General features: G+C 59.1%; 1 protein-coding gene across 4 annotated transcripts in view; it reads left to right on the top strand.

The window, feature by feature from the left end:
- The window catches only part of INPP5A (inositol polyphosphate-5-phosphatase A), a 252619-nt gene that overhangs the window by 193452 nt on the left and 46199 nt on the right, over nt 1–12968 (top strand). For all 4 annotated transcript variants that reach the window (XM_012477499.2, XM_012477497.3, XM_012477498.1 and 1 more), the window contains exon 9: nt 10022–10106. In XM_012477499.2, the coding sequence (XP_012332922.2) occupies nt 10022–10106 (85 nt within the window). The remainder of the gene's footprint in view (nt 1–10021; nt 10107–12968) is intronic.

Raw genomic sequence — 12968 nt, 5'->3', positions numbered from 1 at the left:
GAGGCAGGTGGGGTCATGAAGAACAGCAGCCAGGGGGTCCCCACTTCCTAACGGTGCCTCGATAGGATAGTGAGTGTGCACACACAAGTACATGCATGTGAGTGTATGTACATTTGCATGTAGGGGTCGTGTGAGGGTGGGTGTGCATGCACCTACACATGTGTGTGTTCATATGTGGATGTGTGCATTTATGTTTGTGGGGGTGCATGTGTGTACACTTGAGTGTGTTTGTACATGTGGGTGGATGTGGGCACGTGTGATGTGGGTGTGTGGGTGCGTGTCTGGGTATATGCACGCTTGCAGGGGTTTGTGGGGGTTGCATTGTGTGTGCACACATGTGGACATGTGAGCGTGCTTGTGCGGGTGCATGTGTGTGGGTGTGCGGGTGCATGTGTCTGTATTTGGGCATATGCATGTGTGCGTGTGGGGGCTTGTGTAGGTGCATATGTGTACACTTGTGTGTGGGGTGGTGTGCATGTGTGGATGTGGATTATGTGTGCATGTGCCTGCGTATATGTGCATGTGTGTGTGGGTGTGTGCACGCACGGGTGTGGGGGTGTGGGTATGTGTGTGGTTGCATGTGTGCTAGAGTGTATGTGTGCATGCACACATGTGTGCCTGTGTGTAAGGGTGTGTATGCCTGTGGGGGAGGCTTGTGCACGCAGGTGTGGATGTGTGCAGGTACGTGTGTGTGTGTGCATGCAGGTGTGGGTGTGTGGAGTGCATGTGTCGCAGGTGTGTGTGTGCATGTGTGGGTGTACACATGTGTGTGTGTGCAGGTGTGAATGTATGTGCATCATGTGTATATGTGTACAGGTGTGTGTGCATGTGCACCTAAGCGTGTGCCTGTCATAGCTCAGCACTGTACATCCTGAGGAAGGGGTGGAAGGTGGGGTTCTCCAGGGCGTGCTGCTCCCGGCAGGGCCTCTGCTCCTGAGCGCGGGCTCCCTCTGCTGCTGTGGTGAGCGTGGCCTGCATGGCTCTGCTCCTGCCGCCGTCGCCATCCTCCCGATTGCCCGTGGGGCTCTGCAGGGAGTCTGGAGTGGGCTCCCATCCCTGTGCTGTTGTTAGCAGGTACATGGGCTTGGTTCTCCTCTGCGTCCGGCCCCCGCTGAGGGCCCCTAGGCGTGGTCCCTTATACCGCTCTGACCGCTCCTGACCTCTGTCTCCAGAGTGATGGCGCCCTGGTTCCCTGCCACCAGCCTGGTCCTGGAAGAGGCGCCGCAAATGTGGGGCCTGGGTGCTGCTGTGCTCATGGCCACACACTGAGGCGGGCCCTCAGCCCTATGCACAGTCTCGCCCCGTGCAGGGGGCCTCTCTGATCTCCTGGGCACCTCCGGAGCTGGCACTGACCCTGAGGCAGGCACAGGTCTGAGCCTGGGGACTGCACTCTTGACTGTCCACTGTGGGGAAGCAGCACGGGGGGGATGGGGCCTGGGGCTTTGTCAGAGACACAGTGACTGATGACCGCCTGTGCCCCGGGCGCCCTCCGTGGACAACGTGTTCGTCGCCCAGGGAGGAGGGCCTCACCCGCAGGAGCGGCTCGGTTCCTCCTGCCTGATGAGCCCTGCGCTTCCAGGCACCAAGCTTCTCAGGGACCTCCCACAGAGCCCAGGAGCGGGGAGGGCCCTGCCGTGTCTGCCGTTGGGCCTCGGTGACAGTGGTTAGGCTGTCGGTGTGGCATGGCATTACAATATGTCATTGCCCCTAGCTGCTGTGGCTGCGCGGCCTCAGGAAAGCAGCCTTTGGGCTTTCAGGCCACTTTTCTGCATCTCTGCATTCCCATGAATGGCTGCTGTGGCGAGCTCAGCCAGCCAGATCCGGACCTCCGCCGCGCGGGGCGGGCCGGCCAGCACAAAGGGCGGCTCTGTCGAGTCAGGAACAATGGGCTGCCCTTTCACCGTGGCTGCTAACCTCTTGGCAGCCACCAGCAGACCGCATTCTGCTATGCGGATCGGGCAGGACAATGCCTCGCGGCCTCTGAATGGACGCTGCCACCAACGGGGCCCCATTCAGGGCGTTGGGAACCGGGCACACAATTGTCTGCCCCGCAGGGAGACAGCAAGGACGCTCCTGCGGCCTCTTCCTGGTTTAATCTCCCGAGCGCCTTCCCAGGTCCCTGTTGTAGGAGCTGCAGGAGTGGCTGCGCCTGGCCCAGGAGGTGGGCGGGGCCCAGCCCGGTTAAAACCCAGAGGCACCAGTAGGAGCTTCGCAGCTTTCCTGGAACCCTAAAAGCAGGTGATTTTGAAACAACTGAGAAGCAAACTGAGTCCAAGTCTCAGTGCTGCGGGGCGCCTGCCACCGGGGCTGTTACACTCGGGGCTCTGCCAGACTCCTTATCACAGATGCGAACCTTTACCTTTTTGTGTAATTTTTAAAATTGTTGCTGTCAACCTCTTGTTATGAGAAGCTTAAGAAGACAGATCCCTAATGAGTGAAGAGTGCCAGGCTCTGGGCAGGTGTTGGCAGCATCTGTGCTGGGCTGCGGTCCTGGACCCTGGGCGAGCCCGGACCGTGCGCACCCTGTGTGGCTCGGGGAGGCGCCGAGCACTCAGCCCACGTTGGGGAGAGCCCCGGTCCCTCTCCCGGACACGCAGGTCGGCCCTTGGGGGGGACCTGGGGGCTGAGCCACAGGTGCACGCCAGTCTTCCGAGGCGCCGTCCACTGAGGCGTCCTGACACCTTCCTGCGCTTTCAGCCGGGAAGGAGGTTCTCCCGTAAGTGACGGGAATCTTTGTCTCCCCTCTGAAATGTGGCCTGGCCTAGTTCAACAGAAACATTTTACATTACAACTGTGAAATCTTGGCATAAAGCACCCCTTTGTCCCCCCATTATTTTCTCACAAATACAGTCCATTGTCGTGGCGCTGAAGTTAATTTGATCAACATTGGGACATTTAACTTTTATGTCCAGTCAAAGGAGTTGTTTCATGCTCATTTTGGGCATTCAAAGGAAATGATTGCCAGAAAAATAATGTTCCTCTGAACAGTCCAAGCAGTTAGTTTCCCAGGGAGAGGCGACGTGATGCCCGCGCCCCCAGCCCCGCTTTGTGGCTTTATGGAGGGCCATCAGTTAGCTGTCAGCCACTCAAAGAGCCCCCCGCCTAAATGTTTCTCTTTAGACGTTCCCAGAACTTGCCTTGCTGTGCAGCCAGCAAAGAAAAGCCGCTGCGTCTCCAGGCAAAGGCGGAGCGGGCGCTAAGGATCTGGGTCACCCTGAGCGTTCCTGGCCGCAGGGCTGGTTCTCGCGCTCCTCACGCTCCCGCTGGCCTTGGAGAGCAGCTCGCAGGTTCTTGCTGGTCGTGTGCTTATCGTGATCAGACTCCCTCAGACCCAGAGTCCTGAGGACGGCTGAGGTCATGTGTCTGTGGAGCCCACCGGGCACCCCGTGACGTTCCCTGCACACCCAGGACTGCCAGCAGCACCGGCCTCTGCCCTCTGCTGTTTCCGCTGCTGCAAAGCCGGCGGCCTCTGTCCTGCATGAGCTGCTCCAGGGCGTGGTCAGCCTGGCTCCTGCCTGGCAGGAGGGGTTCCTTGTGCCTGTGCCTCAGCTGATGCATGGGCTGCAATCTTTATTTTGTTGAATGCGGAGTCAAGAGCCCAGAAAGGCAGCACTGGCACCCAGCCACACACCCTGCACGTTCTCCAAGTGTGTCCTTTCCTTAGGAAACAAACCGCGTGGACCCGCAGGTGCTCTGCCCTCCGTCCTGAACCCACCCTGGTCCCAGCACCTGTCACTTCCTTCCAGCTTTCTGGCCTCTTGTTTCACAGGCACGGGTGTTTCTGGACTTCTACTATGTGCCAGCATGGAGGCAGGTGCCGGCACTGCCGTGACACTCAGGTGTGTGGTTTGTGTCTTTACACGTGTCGCGCCCGTGAGCACCATGTCCAGCACTACATGGATGGAGTCTGCCGGAAGTCTCCGTGAGCTCCAGCCACTGTGCTCGGTCCTGGGACCCGCTGCTGGCAGCCTGGAGAGGCTTTGGGTGGTTCCCAGCTCTTCACTGGCAGACAGGACAATGTCTTTGCTGGGCTGTAGGGGCCGTGCCTCTTCACCCCCGCCGGTCCTTGCCCAGCCGGAACCCCAGCACCAGCACTGGCATCTGAGCTCTTGGTGGTGTGTTTTCTGCCCGGTGGAGAGGAGCGGAGGGGCCCTGGAGGTCGAGGCACTTCCGTGCTACACCAGTGTTTGTGGTTTACGGCGGTGTCTGAGCAGAGTTTGAGAGGGTGGGTCTCAGAGTGAGGGAAAAAGGGAAATGGTGATGCGCTGATGCTCCATGAGAGCACGAGAGCGGCCCTCCTACTGCCACTGCACATGGGGCTGCTCACACAGATCCGCCCAGGAACACCTGATGTGGGGACGGACTCAGAGGAAGCATGGGCTCTGAAAGGGGCCGAGCACGGACTCATCAGAGGGAGCGTGGGCTTTGAAAGGTGCCGAGCACTGGGAAGGCACATGCCGTTGGGGCCAGGGTGCCCCTGCCCCGAGAGGCTGAAGCCTGGGGCCTGTCTGAGCCCCAGCTGCAGCGACAAATCTCCATGGCAGGGGCTTCATAGCAAACCTTATATCTCAGTCTGAGGTTCTGGTGATGGCTCTTTCCTGGCTCTCAGACCGCAGCCTCCTCGTTGCATCCTCACGTGGTAGAGGGAGGGCGGGGTGAGCTTTTGGTGTCTTGCTCTTTTACAGGACACCCTTCCTCTTGGATCAGGGCCCCGCCTCCCTCCCCCACCCCCAAGACTTCAGGTGCTGGCCCCTAAAGGGTTGGAGTTCTGAGGCTGGGACTCACTGGGTGGGGAAATCAGGGAGCCTTTGGGTGCAGCACTGGGGATCAGTGGGTGGTCAAGGAGGTTCCCCAAGCGCAGTGGGTGCTGTAACTCTACGCACTGTGCAGCCGAGCCACCCCAGACGTTTTGGGGGCTCTGCTAACCCCGAGGCTGGCCCTGCTGCTTCAGCACACCCGCCATCTGCCTGGGTTCTGCCTGGCACACCTTGGGCGGCTGTCTTGCCAGCTTCTGTGGTGCTGGGTTCTGTGGTGCTGGGTTCTACCTGGGTTCTGCCTGGTTGCACCTTAGGCAGCCATCTTGCCAGCTTCCCTGGTGCTGGGTTGTGTGGTGCTGGGCTCTGCCTGGGTTCTGCCTGGTTGCACCTTAGGCAGCCATCTTGCCAGCTTCCCTGGTGCTGGGTTCTGTGGTGCTGGGTTGTGTGGTGCTGGGTTCTGCCTGGGTTCTGCCTTGTTGCACCTTAGGTGGCCATCTTGACAGCTTCCCTGGTGCTGGGTTCTGTGGTGCTGGGTTCTGCCTGGGTGCACCTTAGGCGGCCATCTTGCCAGCTTCCCTGGTGCTGAGTTCTGTGGTGCTGGGTTGTGTGGTGCTGGGTTCTGTGGTGCTGGATTCTGCGGTGGTGGGTTCTGCCTGGGCGCAGCTTAGTTGGCTGTCTTGCCAGGTTCTGTGGTGCTGGGTTGTGTGGTGCTGGGTGGTGTGGTGCTGGGTTGTGTGGTGCTGGGTTCTGTGGTGCTGGGTTCTGTGGTCCTGGGTTCTGTGGTGCTGGATTCTGTGGTGCTGGGTTCTGTGGTGCTGGATTCTGTGGTGCTGGGTTCTGTGGTGCTGGATTCTGTGGTGCTGGGTTATGTGGTGCTGGGTTGTGTGGTGCTGGGTTCTGTGGTGCTGGGTTGTGTGGTGCCTGGGTTGTGTGGTGCTGGATTCTGTGGTCCTGGGTTCTGTAGTGCTGGGTTCTGTGGTGCTGGGTTCTGTGGTCCTGGGTTCTGTGGTCCTGGGTTCTGTGGTGCTGGATTCTGTGGTGCTGGGTTCTGTGGTGCTGGGTTCTGTGGTGCTGGGTTCTGTAGTGCTGGATTCTGTGGTGCTGGGTTCTGTGGTGCTGGGTTCTGTGGTGCTTGTTGGGAGATCCACCCTGAGGGCTTCAAGCTTCAGGGGGCAGAGCTCACAGTAGGTGGAGTGAAAATGAAGTCATGAGAAATAGGCCAGCAGTTTCTAGGAAGTGAAAATAAACTGGCTGTTCTATTTATTTTGGGGGGATGAGTTTATTTAAAGTGGCTTAAATATATTTGCGATCAACCATGCAATGAGATGTTATGATTATTAAGGAAACTTTTAAGTGATTAAATAACTCTAAAATAGTCTCAGTAGTAGTAATTTTATGTTGTTGATTTTTTGCTTATGTAAAGTTGTTTGATGAGAAAATGTGGTCTCTACCATAGCAGAGAAACCAACCAATCTTAATAGATTCCCAATTGTATGCAGCCTATGCCTTTAAAAGTACAGTGCCAGAGGTTTCGGCTAGCATCGCTTTCCGAGGTTAAAACATAAAGAAGGAGAGAAGGAGAAAAACCAACTCCTGGCAGGTTAGGTGTCCTGGAGGAGACGGGACGAATGCCTCAGGGCCGGTTTGCTTGCCACACTGCTCTAGCCCCGTGCCAGCCTGATACTTTTTATGGCCTCAGTGGGACTGCCGATGGCACTCTCCTGCCTCCTGCCCTGTCACCTCGGGGCCTCCCACAGTGTCCCGGGCCCCGCAGCCCCTGGGGGCCTCCCACGGCAACCCCGGGCCCGCAGCCCTGCACCAGGCTCCCACTGCTGAGTTAGGGAAGCACCTGCTATTGGAAATGTAATTCGGAACGTTGACCCTGACTCTCCCTAAATCTTTAATCTGCGGTGTCGTGGGGTTGCAGTTGTCCTGGCGACGTGCGGACCAGCCCCCCAGGCCCTCGCCCGGAGCAGCTGCTGGGACTGCGAGGCAGCACCTCCCCCCGGGCCTCCGTCCCATAAAGAGATCACTTGTCAAAACAGAGAGAAACACCATTTTCAAGGCCTAAAAAATTGATTTTTATGGCTCTCGTTGTAATTCTCTTTTTGAATTAGGCACATGATATTGATGTGGGCCTCCGTTTTAATCATAATAGCTACTGACAAGGTAATTAATTTTAGAACAACTCTTTTTTTTTCTGCTCCAAATGGCACTATATTGAGATTGAAAGTGAGCTCCGGGAGGGCAGCGGGGCTGGCACTCAGGTGATTGCCTCGGCCGTGACAGCCCCTTCGTCCTGCAGCCGCCGTGCGCCCTTTAGAGGTGGCTGCTGCTGTTAATTGGCTCAGGCTGTCCTGTCAGCAGAGCAGGGTGAGGAGTGTGGTCCAGTTGAGGGTTTAATGACGGTCCCGCAGGGCTGTCATCTCCAGTGTGTCGCCAGCCCACCTGCCGCTCGCCTGGCGGCTTTCTCGGGAAGGAGGAGCAGCCGGGCCTGGGCAGCGTCCCCTGTGGGGCGGCGCCCAGGGTGCTGCCAGGGAAACCTCACCAGCGGTGCACGGCGCCCGGGAGGCTGCGCTTCCTCTCGGCACTCGGGAACGGTTTAAGGTTTGCTCAGTCAGGGTTCTGCTGTTTGTTTAGCCACGTGGCTGTCACCTCTGCTCCTGCGCTGGCACGCACACATGCTTGGCCACGTGGGGCACTTTGGTATCTTGTGGTCTCACCTACACTTGGGTGTGGCTGGCAGCACTGTGCCCCTCTGGTCTGTGAGCATTGCCGCCCTCCCTCGGTGTGCACCCGGCAGCTGCTCTCCTGGGGACTCGGGGTACAGGGCGCTCTGTGTCTTCCTCCACACAGGGGACCCTCCGTGTCTCCTCACACACCCTCCACGCGCGGGACCCTCCGTGCCTCCTCACACACCCTCCACGCTCGGGACCCTCCGTGTCTCCTCACACACTCTCCACGCGCAGGACCCTCCGTGTCTCCCCCCGTGTCTTCCTCCACACGCCCTCCAAGTTTTCTGTGCTCCCAGAAAACAGGAAGTATTTCCCTTTTTCCCAGGCAGAGCTCGTAGCTGGTTTAAGCAAATTGCATGACAATAGATCAAATGTATTACAAGGAGATTTAACCTAAAATGGAAGGAGTTCTAATTAAAAAGGTAAACAAGACTTTTGTGGGATTTGCAAGCCAAGCTATAGCAATTAACAGGCAGAAGGAGCGTGCGGTGGCTGCGACGATTTTTAAAAGATTGTCAACAAGTAGGACTTCCCTATAAAAAGTCGTATTTATTAAAAGCATGCAGGAATAGATTTTAAAAAGGTCTAGATTGTCTCAGAAAGACCCATGCCGCTGGGAATGCTGTGTTGTGATACAGACTCCGTGGGAAGACGGGGCACTTTGAATAAATGGTGCCGATCAATTGACCGTCCACTTGGGAAATCGATAAACTTAGATCCCTGCTCTACACTGTAATTCCGGATGGATTAAAGGATAACCCTTAAAACTCTACCATAAAGATGAAGGTGGGGGCTCCGTGTCCCCGTGGGGGCCAGGGTCCGCGTCAGCCGCAGGGGAAACTGATGCCTGTGACTGTATGCAAATTAAAACTTCTGCCTGAGGGAAGCTGCTGCGGGCAAGATGGAAAGCGCAGACCCAGGCCAGGGAGCGCGCGTGTTCACTGCGGACGGGGTTACTCTCCAGAGCGCACAGGAGACCCCTGGAATTCGGAGAAGAGGCCAGGAACAAGAGAACAGCAGGCTGTGAACACGTAAAATCGGGAGAAAATGCAAATTTCAGTATGTAGATTTAAAAGTATTGAAGGTGTGCAAGTTAAGACAAATGAACTCCCACCCCCCAGAGCCAAAAATGAAATAAAAGGGTGATGATTTCACCCGCACCCGGTCGTGGAAGCGTGGCCTGCACACGGTCTGTCCTCTCTCACTCTGGCGTAAGAGCCCTGGAGGGTGCAGGTGGGTCCGTGGCCAGCAGTGGCCCCGCTGGCACCTCACAGCCCCTTGGCTCTTCAACCCGAGGGTGGAGGCGTCAGCAGTAGCTGCGGGGCAGCGCAGAACAAGACCAGGTAAGAACTGGGAAGCGGGAGACGGTCGGCTCACCTGCGGATTCTGCTGCTTCTCACGCTAATCAGAAGGCTGAGTTGGTGACTGGTCGGGCCCCCTGCCCAATGGGCCCTTCCGTGCCCTTCACGCCCCTGTCTCCAGCTCCAGGAGGGCACAGTGCTCCCGGCAGTGTGGGACACCATTCACACCTGCAGAGTTTCCTGGTTGGAAGCTGTCACTTTTGCCTGGCTAATGACGCTGAGTTTATTTAGAAAAAACAACGGCCCGTCTCCAAATGCAGGGTGCTTGGACGGGCAGCCCCTGAGCTGCCTGCCCCCTGCCCTGGCAGCCCCACCTGGGTCTGGGCTGTGAAAATAGGAATTTGGGCAACCAGAGTGTTTCCTTTTCTTGTCTGCAGATCGTGTTTCTGTCCCACTGATGGTCCTGTGGCCGGTGCCACATTGCACCGGGTCTCGCTTTGCTTTCACGCCGGAAAGGTCAAATGTCTTGCTCTCCTCGGAAGCAAGCAGTTCACGGTGTTACTGCACGCAGCCGGCTGAGGGGAGACTTGGGGTTTGAGGGGGTGGACGGTTTCTCATGGCTTGTATCTTCAAGGGAAGCCGCAATGGGAAAATCTTTAGGAAACGGATTGCAATTGATTTTAAATAGGTGGAAGAATTTTTCTTGAGCAAAGCTGTACCTGGCTAAAAATATACACACACATATGCAGCCACTGTTACTCTCTCAGTGTGAAATGTCTGAGTGGGGATCATATGTAAACACACCTCACAACGGGTCTGAGGGGACATCCCTGCCCGGGAGGAGACAGCGGGGGCTGCACGTGCCTCCCCGTCCCTCCCTCCCGCCTCTCCTGAGCTCTGGGGTGTAATATTCGGGATCCTGGTCTGGCCCTTCCCCTTCTTGGGGGGGGGGGGCTGTGGCTTTCCGCACGTGAGGTTCTCACGCTGCCCCGGCCCCGCAGGTGGGGACACAGCTGAGACTGCCTTTCCTCTTCGTCCGTGTCGCTGTTGGCGAGGGCTGAGGGCTGCTGGCTGGACCCGTGCTGGCGGCGGTCTCGGAGCTGAATTTTGGGGGTGCAGAGAAGCAACCACCAAGGTTCCCCTGTAGCAGGAGACGGCAGAGGACGTGCAGATGGGGGCGTGGAGGCCAGTCCGTGCCCTTGGTAACACGTCCTCTTTTTCTTTCCAGAATCATCGATCAGCGATTCGAGAAGGTTTCCTACTTTGTCTTTGGCGATTTCAACTTCCGGCTGGATTCCAAGTCCGTCGTGGAGGTAGGCGCTGCTCCCCGCCCGTCTCGTGCCCCGTCTGCGTTGAGGAAAACGGCGGAAGGGGCGGGGCCTTTCACCGGCATTTTTGACGCCCTCAGCCTCCTGGGCTGCGCTTTTTAAGGCAAAATCTTGCCATGGAGAAGCACGTCTTGCTGTCGGCAGAGGGTTCTGTGTTGGAATCTGGGGTGAACGGGCCCCTGGGGCGGTGGCGGGCGGTGGCTTTCATCGTCGGCCCGCAGGGACCCGCTGCCGTGCCGCCCCCTCGGTGCCCTCAGAGCCGCAGCCCGTCGGTCCTGCCCGCCGTCCCCTGCCCGCTGCCCCCTGCCCGCCGCCCCCTGCCCGCCGCCCCCTGCCCGCCGTCCCCTGCCCGTCCGTCCTGCCCGCCGCCCCCTGCCCGCCGCCCCCTGCCCGCCGTCCCCTGCCCGCCGTCCCCTGCCCGTCGGCTCCTGCCCGCCGTCCCCTGCCCGCCGTCCCCTGCCCGCCGTCCCCTGCCCGCCGTCCAACACGAGCGCAGCGTTTCCCCTCACAGCACCCGTCGGACCGTCGAGCCCATGTAAGCGTCATGCCTTTCTCTCTGCTCACCCGTCATTCCGTGTGAGTTAACAATCATCGACCCTGCCCGATCTCTGGGAACTCAGGGTCCTGGGTGCTCCTGGGTGTGCTCCCAGGCTGGCCAGGGACCAGCAGCTTGGGCACTGAGGTGCCACCGGCAGGAAGTGGGCCCCGAGGCTCAGCACGAGGGCTGACTTTTCTCTGTGGTCCGGTCCACACTGGCTCTGGGCCCTCCCTCCCAGTTCCCGTGACTTCGGATTCCACTTCCCAGGCAGCGGTGCAGCGGGGGCGGGGTGGGTGGGAAACGGAGGCACACCTGCTGCCTACCCGCCCGGGCCCTGCTGCCCTCACCCTCAGCCTCCCCGGTGGCCCCTCCAGGTGCCGGGCACGAGCTGACAGCCCACAGCAGGGCCACGGTGACTCGGGCGCGGTGAGTTGGACAGGGACGGGCTACACCCACACGTATTTATCTTCCGAGTGCGGCAGGACATTGTTTCTGAAACGCAGCCTGAGCTGGCCGTGGTCGTCCCGTGTCTCCCCTGGTTGGCAGAACTGAGTGTCTTGAAATCCTCTATTGCTTGTAGCTGGCAGCGCCTCGCCATGGGGCCCCACCGCGTTGCTGTGTGAACGTTTGGCCACGCCGGTGCCTGAGCGTTCAGTGGCTCCTGGCCCAGGCGGCGGAAGAGGAGGAAGGCAGGGCCTCTGCGTGCAGTGGGCTGTGGAGCGCGTGGCGTTTTTAAAGCGCACACGCCGCAGCAGGGCCCGTCAGGTCTTCAGCTCCCTGCGCCTCCCTTCTCTCTCCTTGGTCTCTGACCTCCCGTCCCGCAGGCTCGGCGTGGGCTCGGGGGTGGGGGCTGGGCCCATCCTTGCTGGAATCCGTGTCCCCGAGTTCGATGCTATCGGGATGTGGGAGTGAGGCCTGGAGGCCGCAGAGGCGGGGGCTCCGGCAGAGGCTCCTCTTCACCCACGCAGAGCCGCGGGGGGCTGGAAGTGGCATTTCCGGCAGGTCTGAGCATCTCTGAACGTGCTCACTTCTAACCTGTTACTCGAGAGCCAGTGAGCCCACAGGGCACGTGAGCACTTCCCACTCGGACCCGCTCTGAGCGTGAGAACCTGCTAGAGGCCAAAGCCGATCAGTCCCGAGCGCCCAGCAACTGGGCAAAGGTCAGGGCGCTTGGGAAGGGCCCTTTCCTCCTGGTAGGGCAAATGTCACCATGAAGGGCAGCTGGCTCTGGCCAGGTCAGAGCTGTGGCGAGGCCCGTGGGGGAGTGCCTGTGGGAGCTTCCCTGGTAAAGTGAGACAGCTGCTGGGCCCCGCGGCTTGGCCGTGCCACAAGGCGTGGGGGGCGATGGTGAGCCTGGGCGCCGGGTCCTGTGGGGCGTGGAGGGGGCCACTCTGGTCTCTGCAGGCGTGGGCAGCGGTGGAGGGCCTGGGTGCCGGGTCCTGTGGGGTGTGGGGGGGCTGACCCCTGTGAAGGACTGTGGGGCTTTCCTCTTTCTACCAAGCTGAAAAGGAAAAAAGCGCCTCACCAGGGTTTGGGATTGGGTGTGGGTGTGACCGTGAGAGGCGGCATGGCGGGAGGGCAGGGCCTGCCACATCTCCTACGTCACCTGACTCGCCCCCCTGGCCTCCCTAAGCACCTTCTCACACAGCCCTCAAGCCTCATGGGTCACCGTCAGCAGCGTTTCATGACCACTCAGTGATCATAAAGATCACTATTTCTTAAAGAAAGAGTTCCTCTCACACAGGCAATCACAACGCGGCAGCTCTGGCCAGGTCTGGATGGCTCCGGCACCCTGGACGCCGGGGGAGGGTAGGTGCAGAGTGGAAGCTGCCTCCCGGCCTCGGTGGGCTGCCTAGACCTTCCAGGACCTGCCCAGGTTCCGCCCAGGAAGAAGCAAGTCCCTGCTCATCCCCACCTGTGCTCTGTCCTCCGTGTTAGGCTGTCACTAAAGGAGCCCTCGCCCCAGCTGCCCGCCCTGCCAGAGGGGTCCACGCAGAGGGCCATTGCTGGGGAGGCCACTTGCCTGACGGCAGAGTTCCAAGATTCCCTTCACCGATAAACCAGTGAAATCTTCCGCAGCGACCTTCATGCTTAACTTAAAACAGCAAACTACAGAGGATGTGAATTCTAACCGCTGTGTGTGTAAGGGGCTGTGCGCTTTGTGAACTGATGATAAATAGTTCTCCAGAAATGGCCACTTTCTCCTGAGTCAGTCAAGAGTTTCAGGAACCTCCAGGTTGCAGCTGTGAGACAGGCTGCTGGAGCACTCCAGGACGCATGAGCACGTTGTCCAAGAGCTGCCCACGCCA

This window comes from Aotus nancymaae, unplaced genomic scaffold (genome assembly GCF_030222135.1).
Source record: "Aotus nancymaae isolate 86718 unplaced genomic scaffold, 86718_ANA_hifiasm-v0.15.2.pri h1tg000193l, whole genome shotgun sequence".
Classification (NCBI taxonomy): domain Eukaryota; kingdom Metazoa; phylum Chordata; class Mammalia; order Primates; family Aotidae; genus Aotus; species Aotus nancymaae.
Note: the sequence above shows the minus strand (reverse complement) of the source record. Positions and strands in the feature narration are given on the sequence as shown.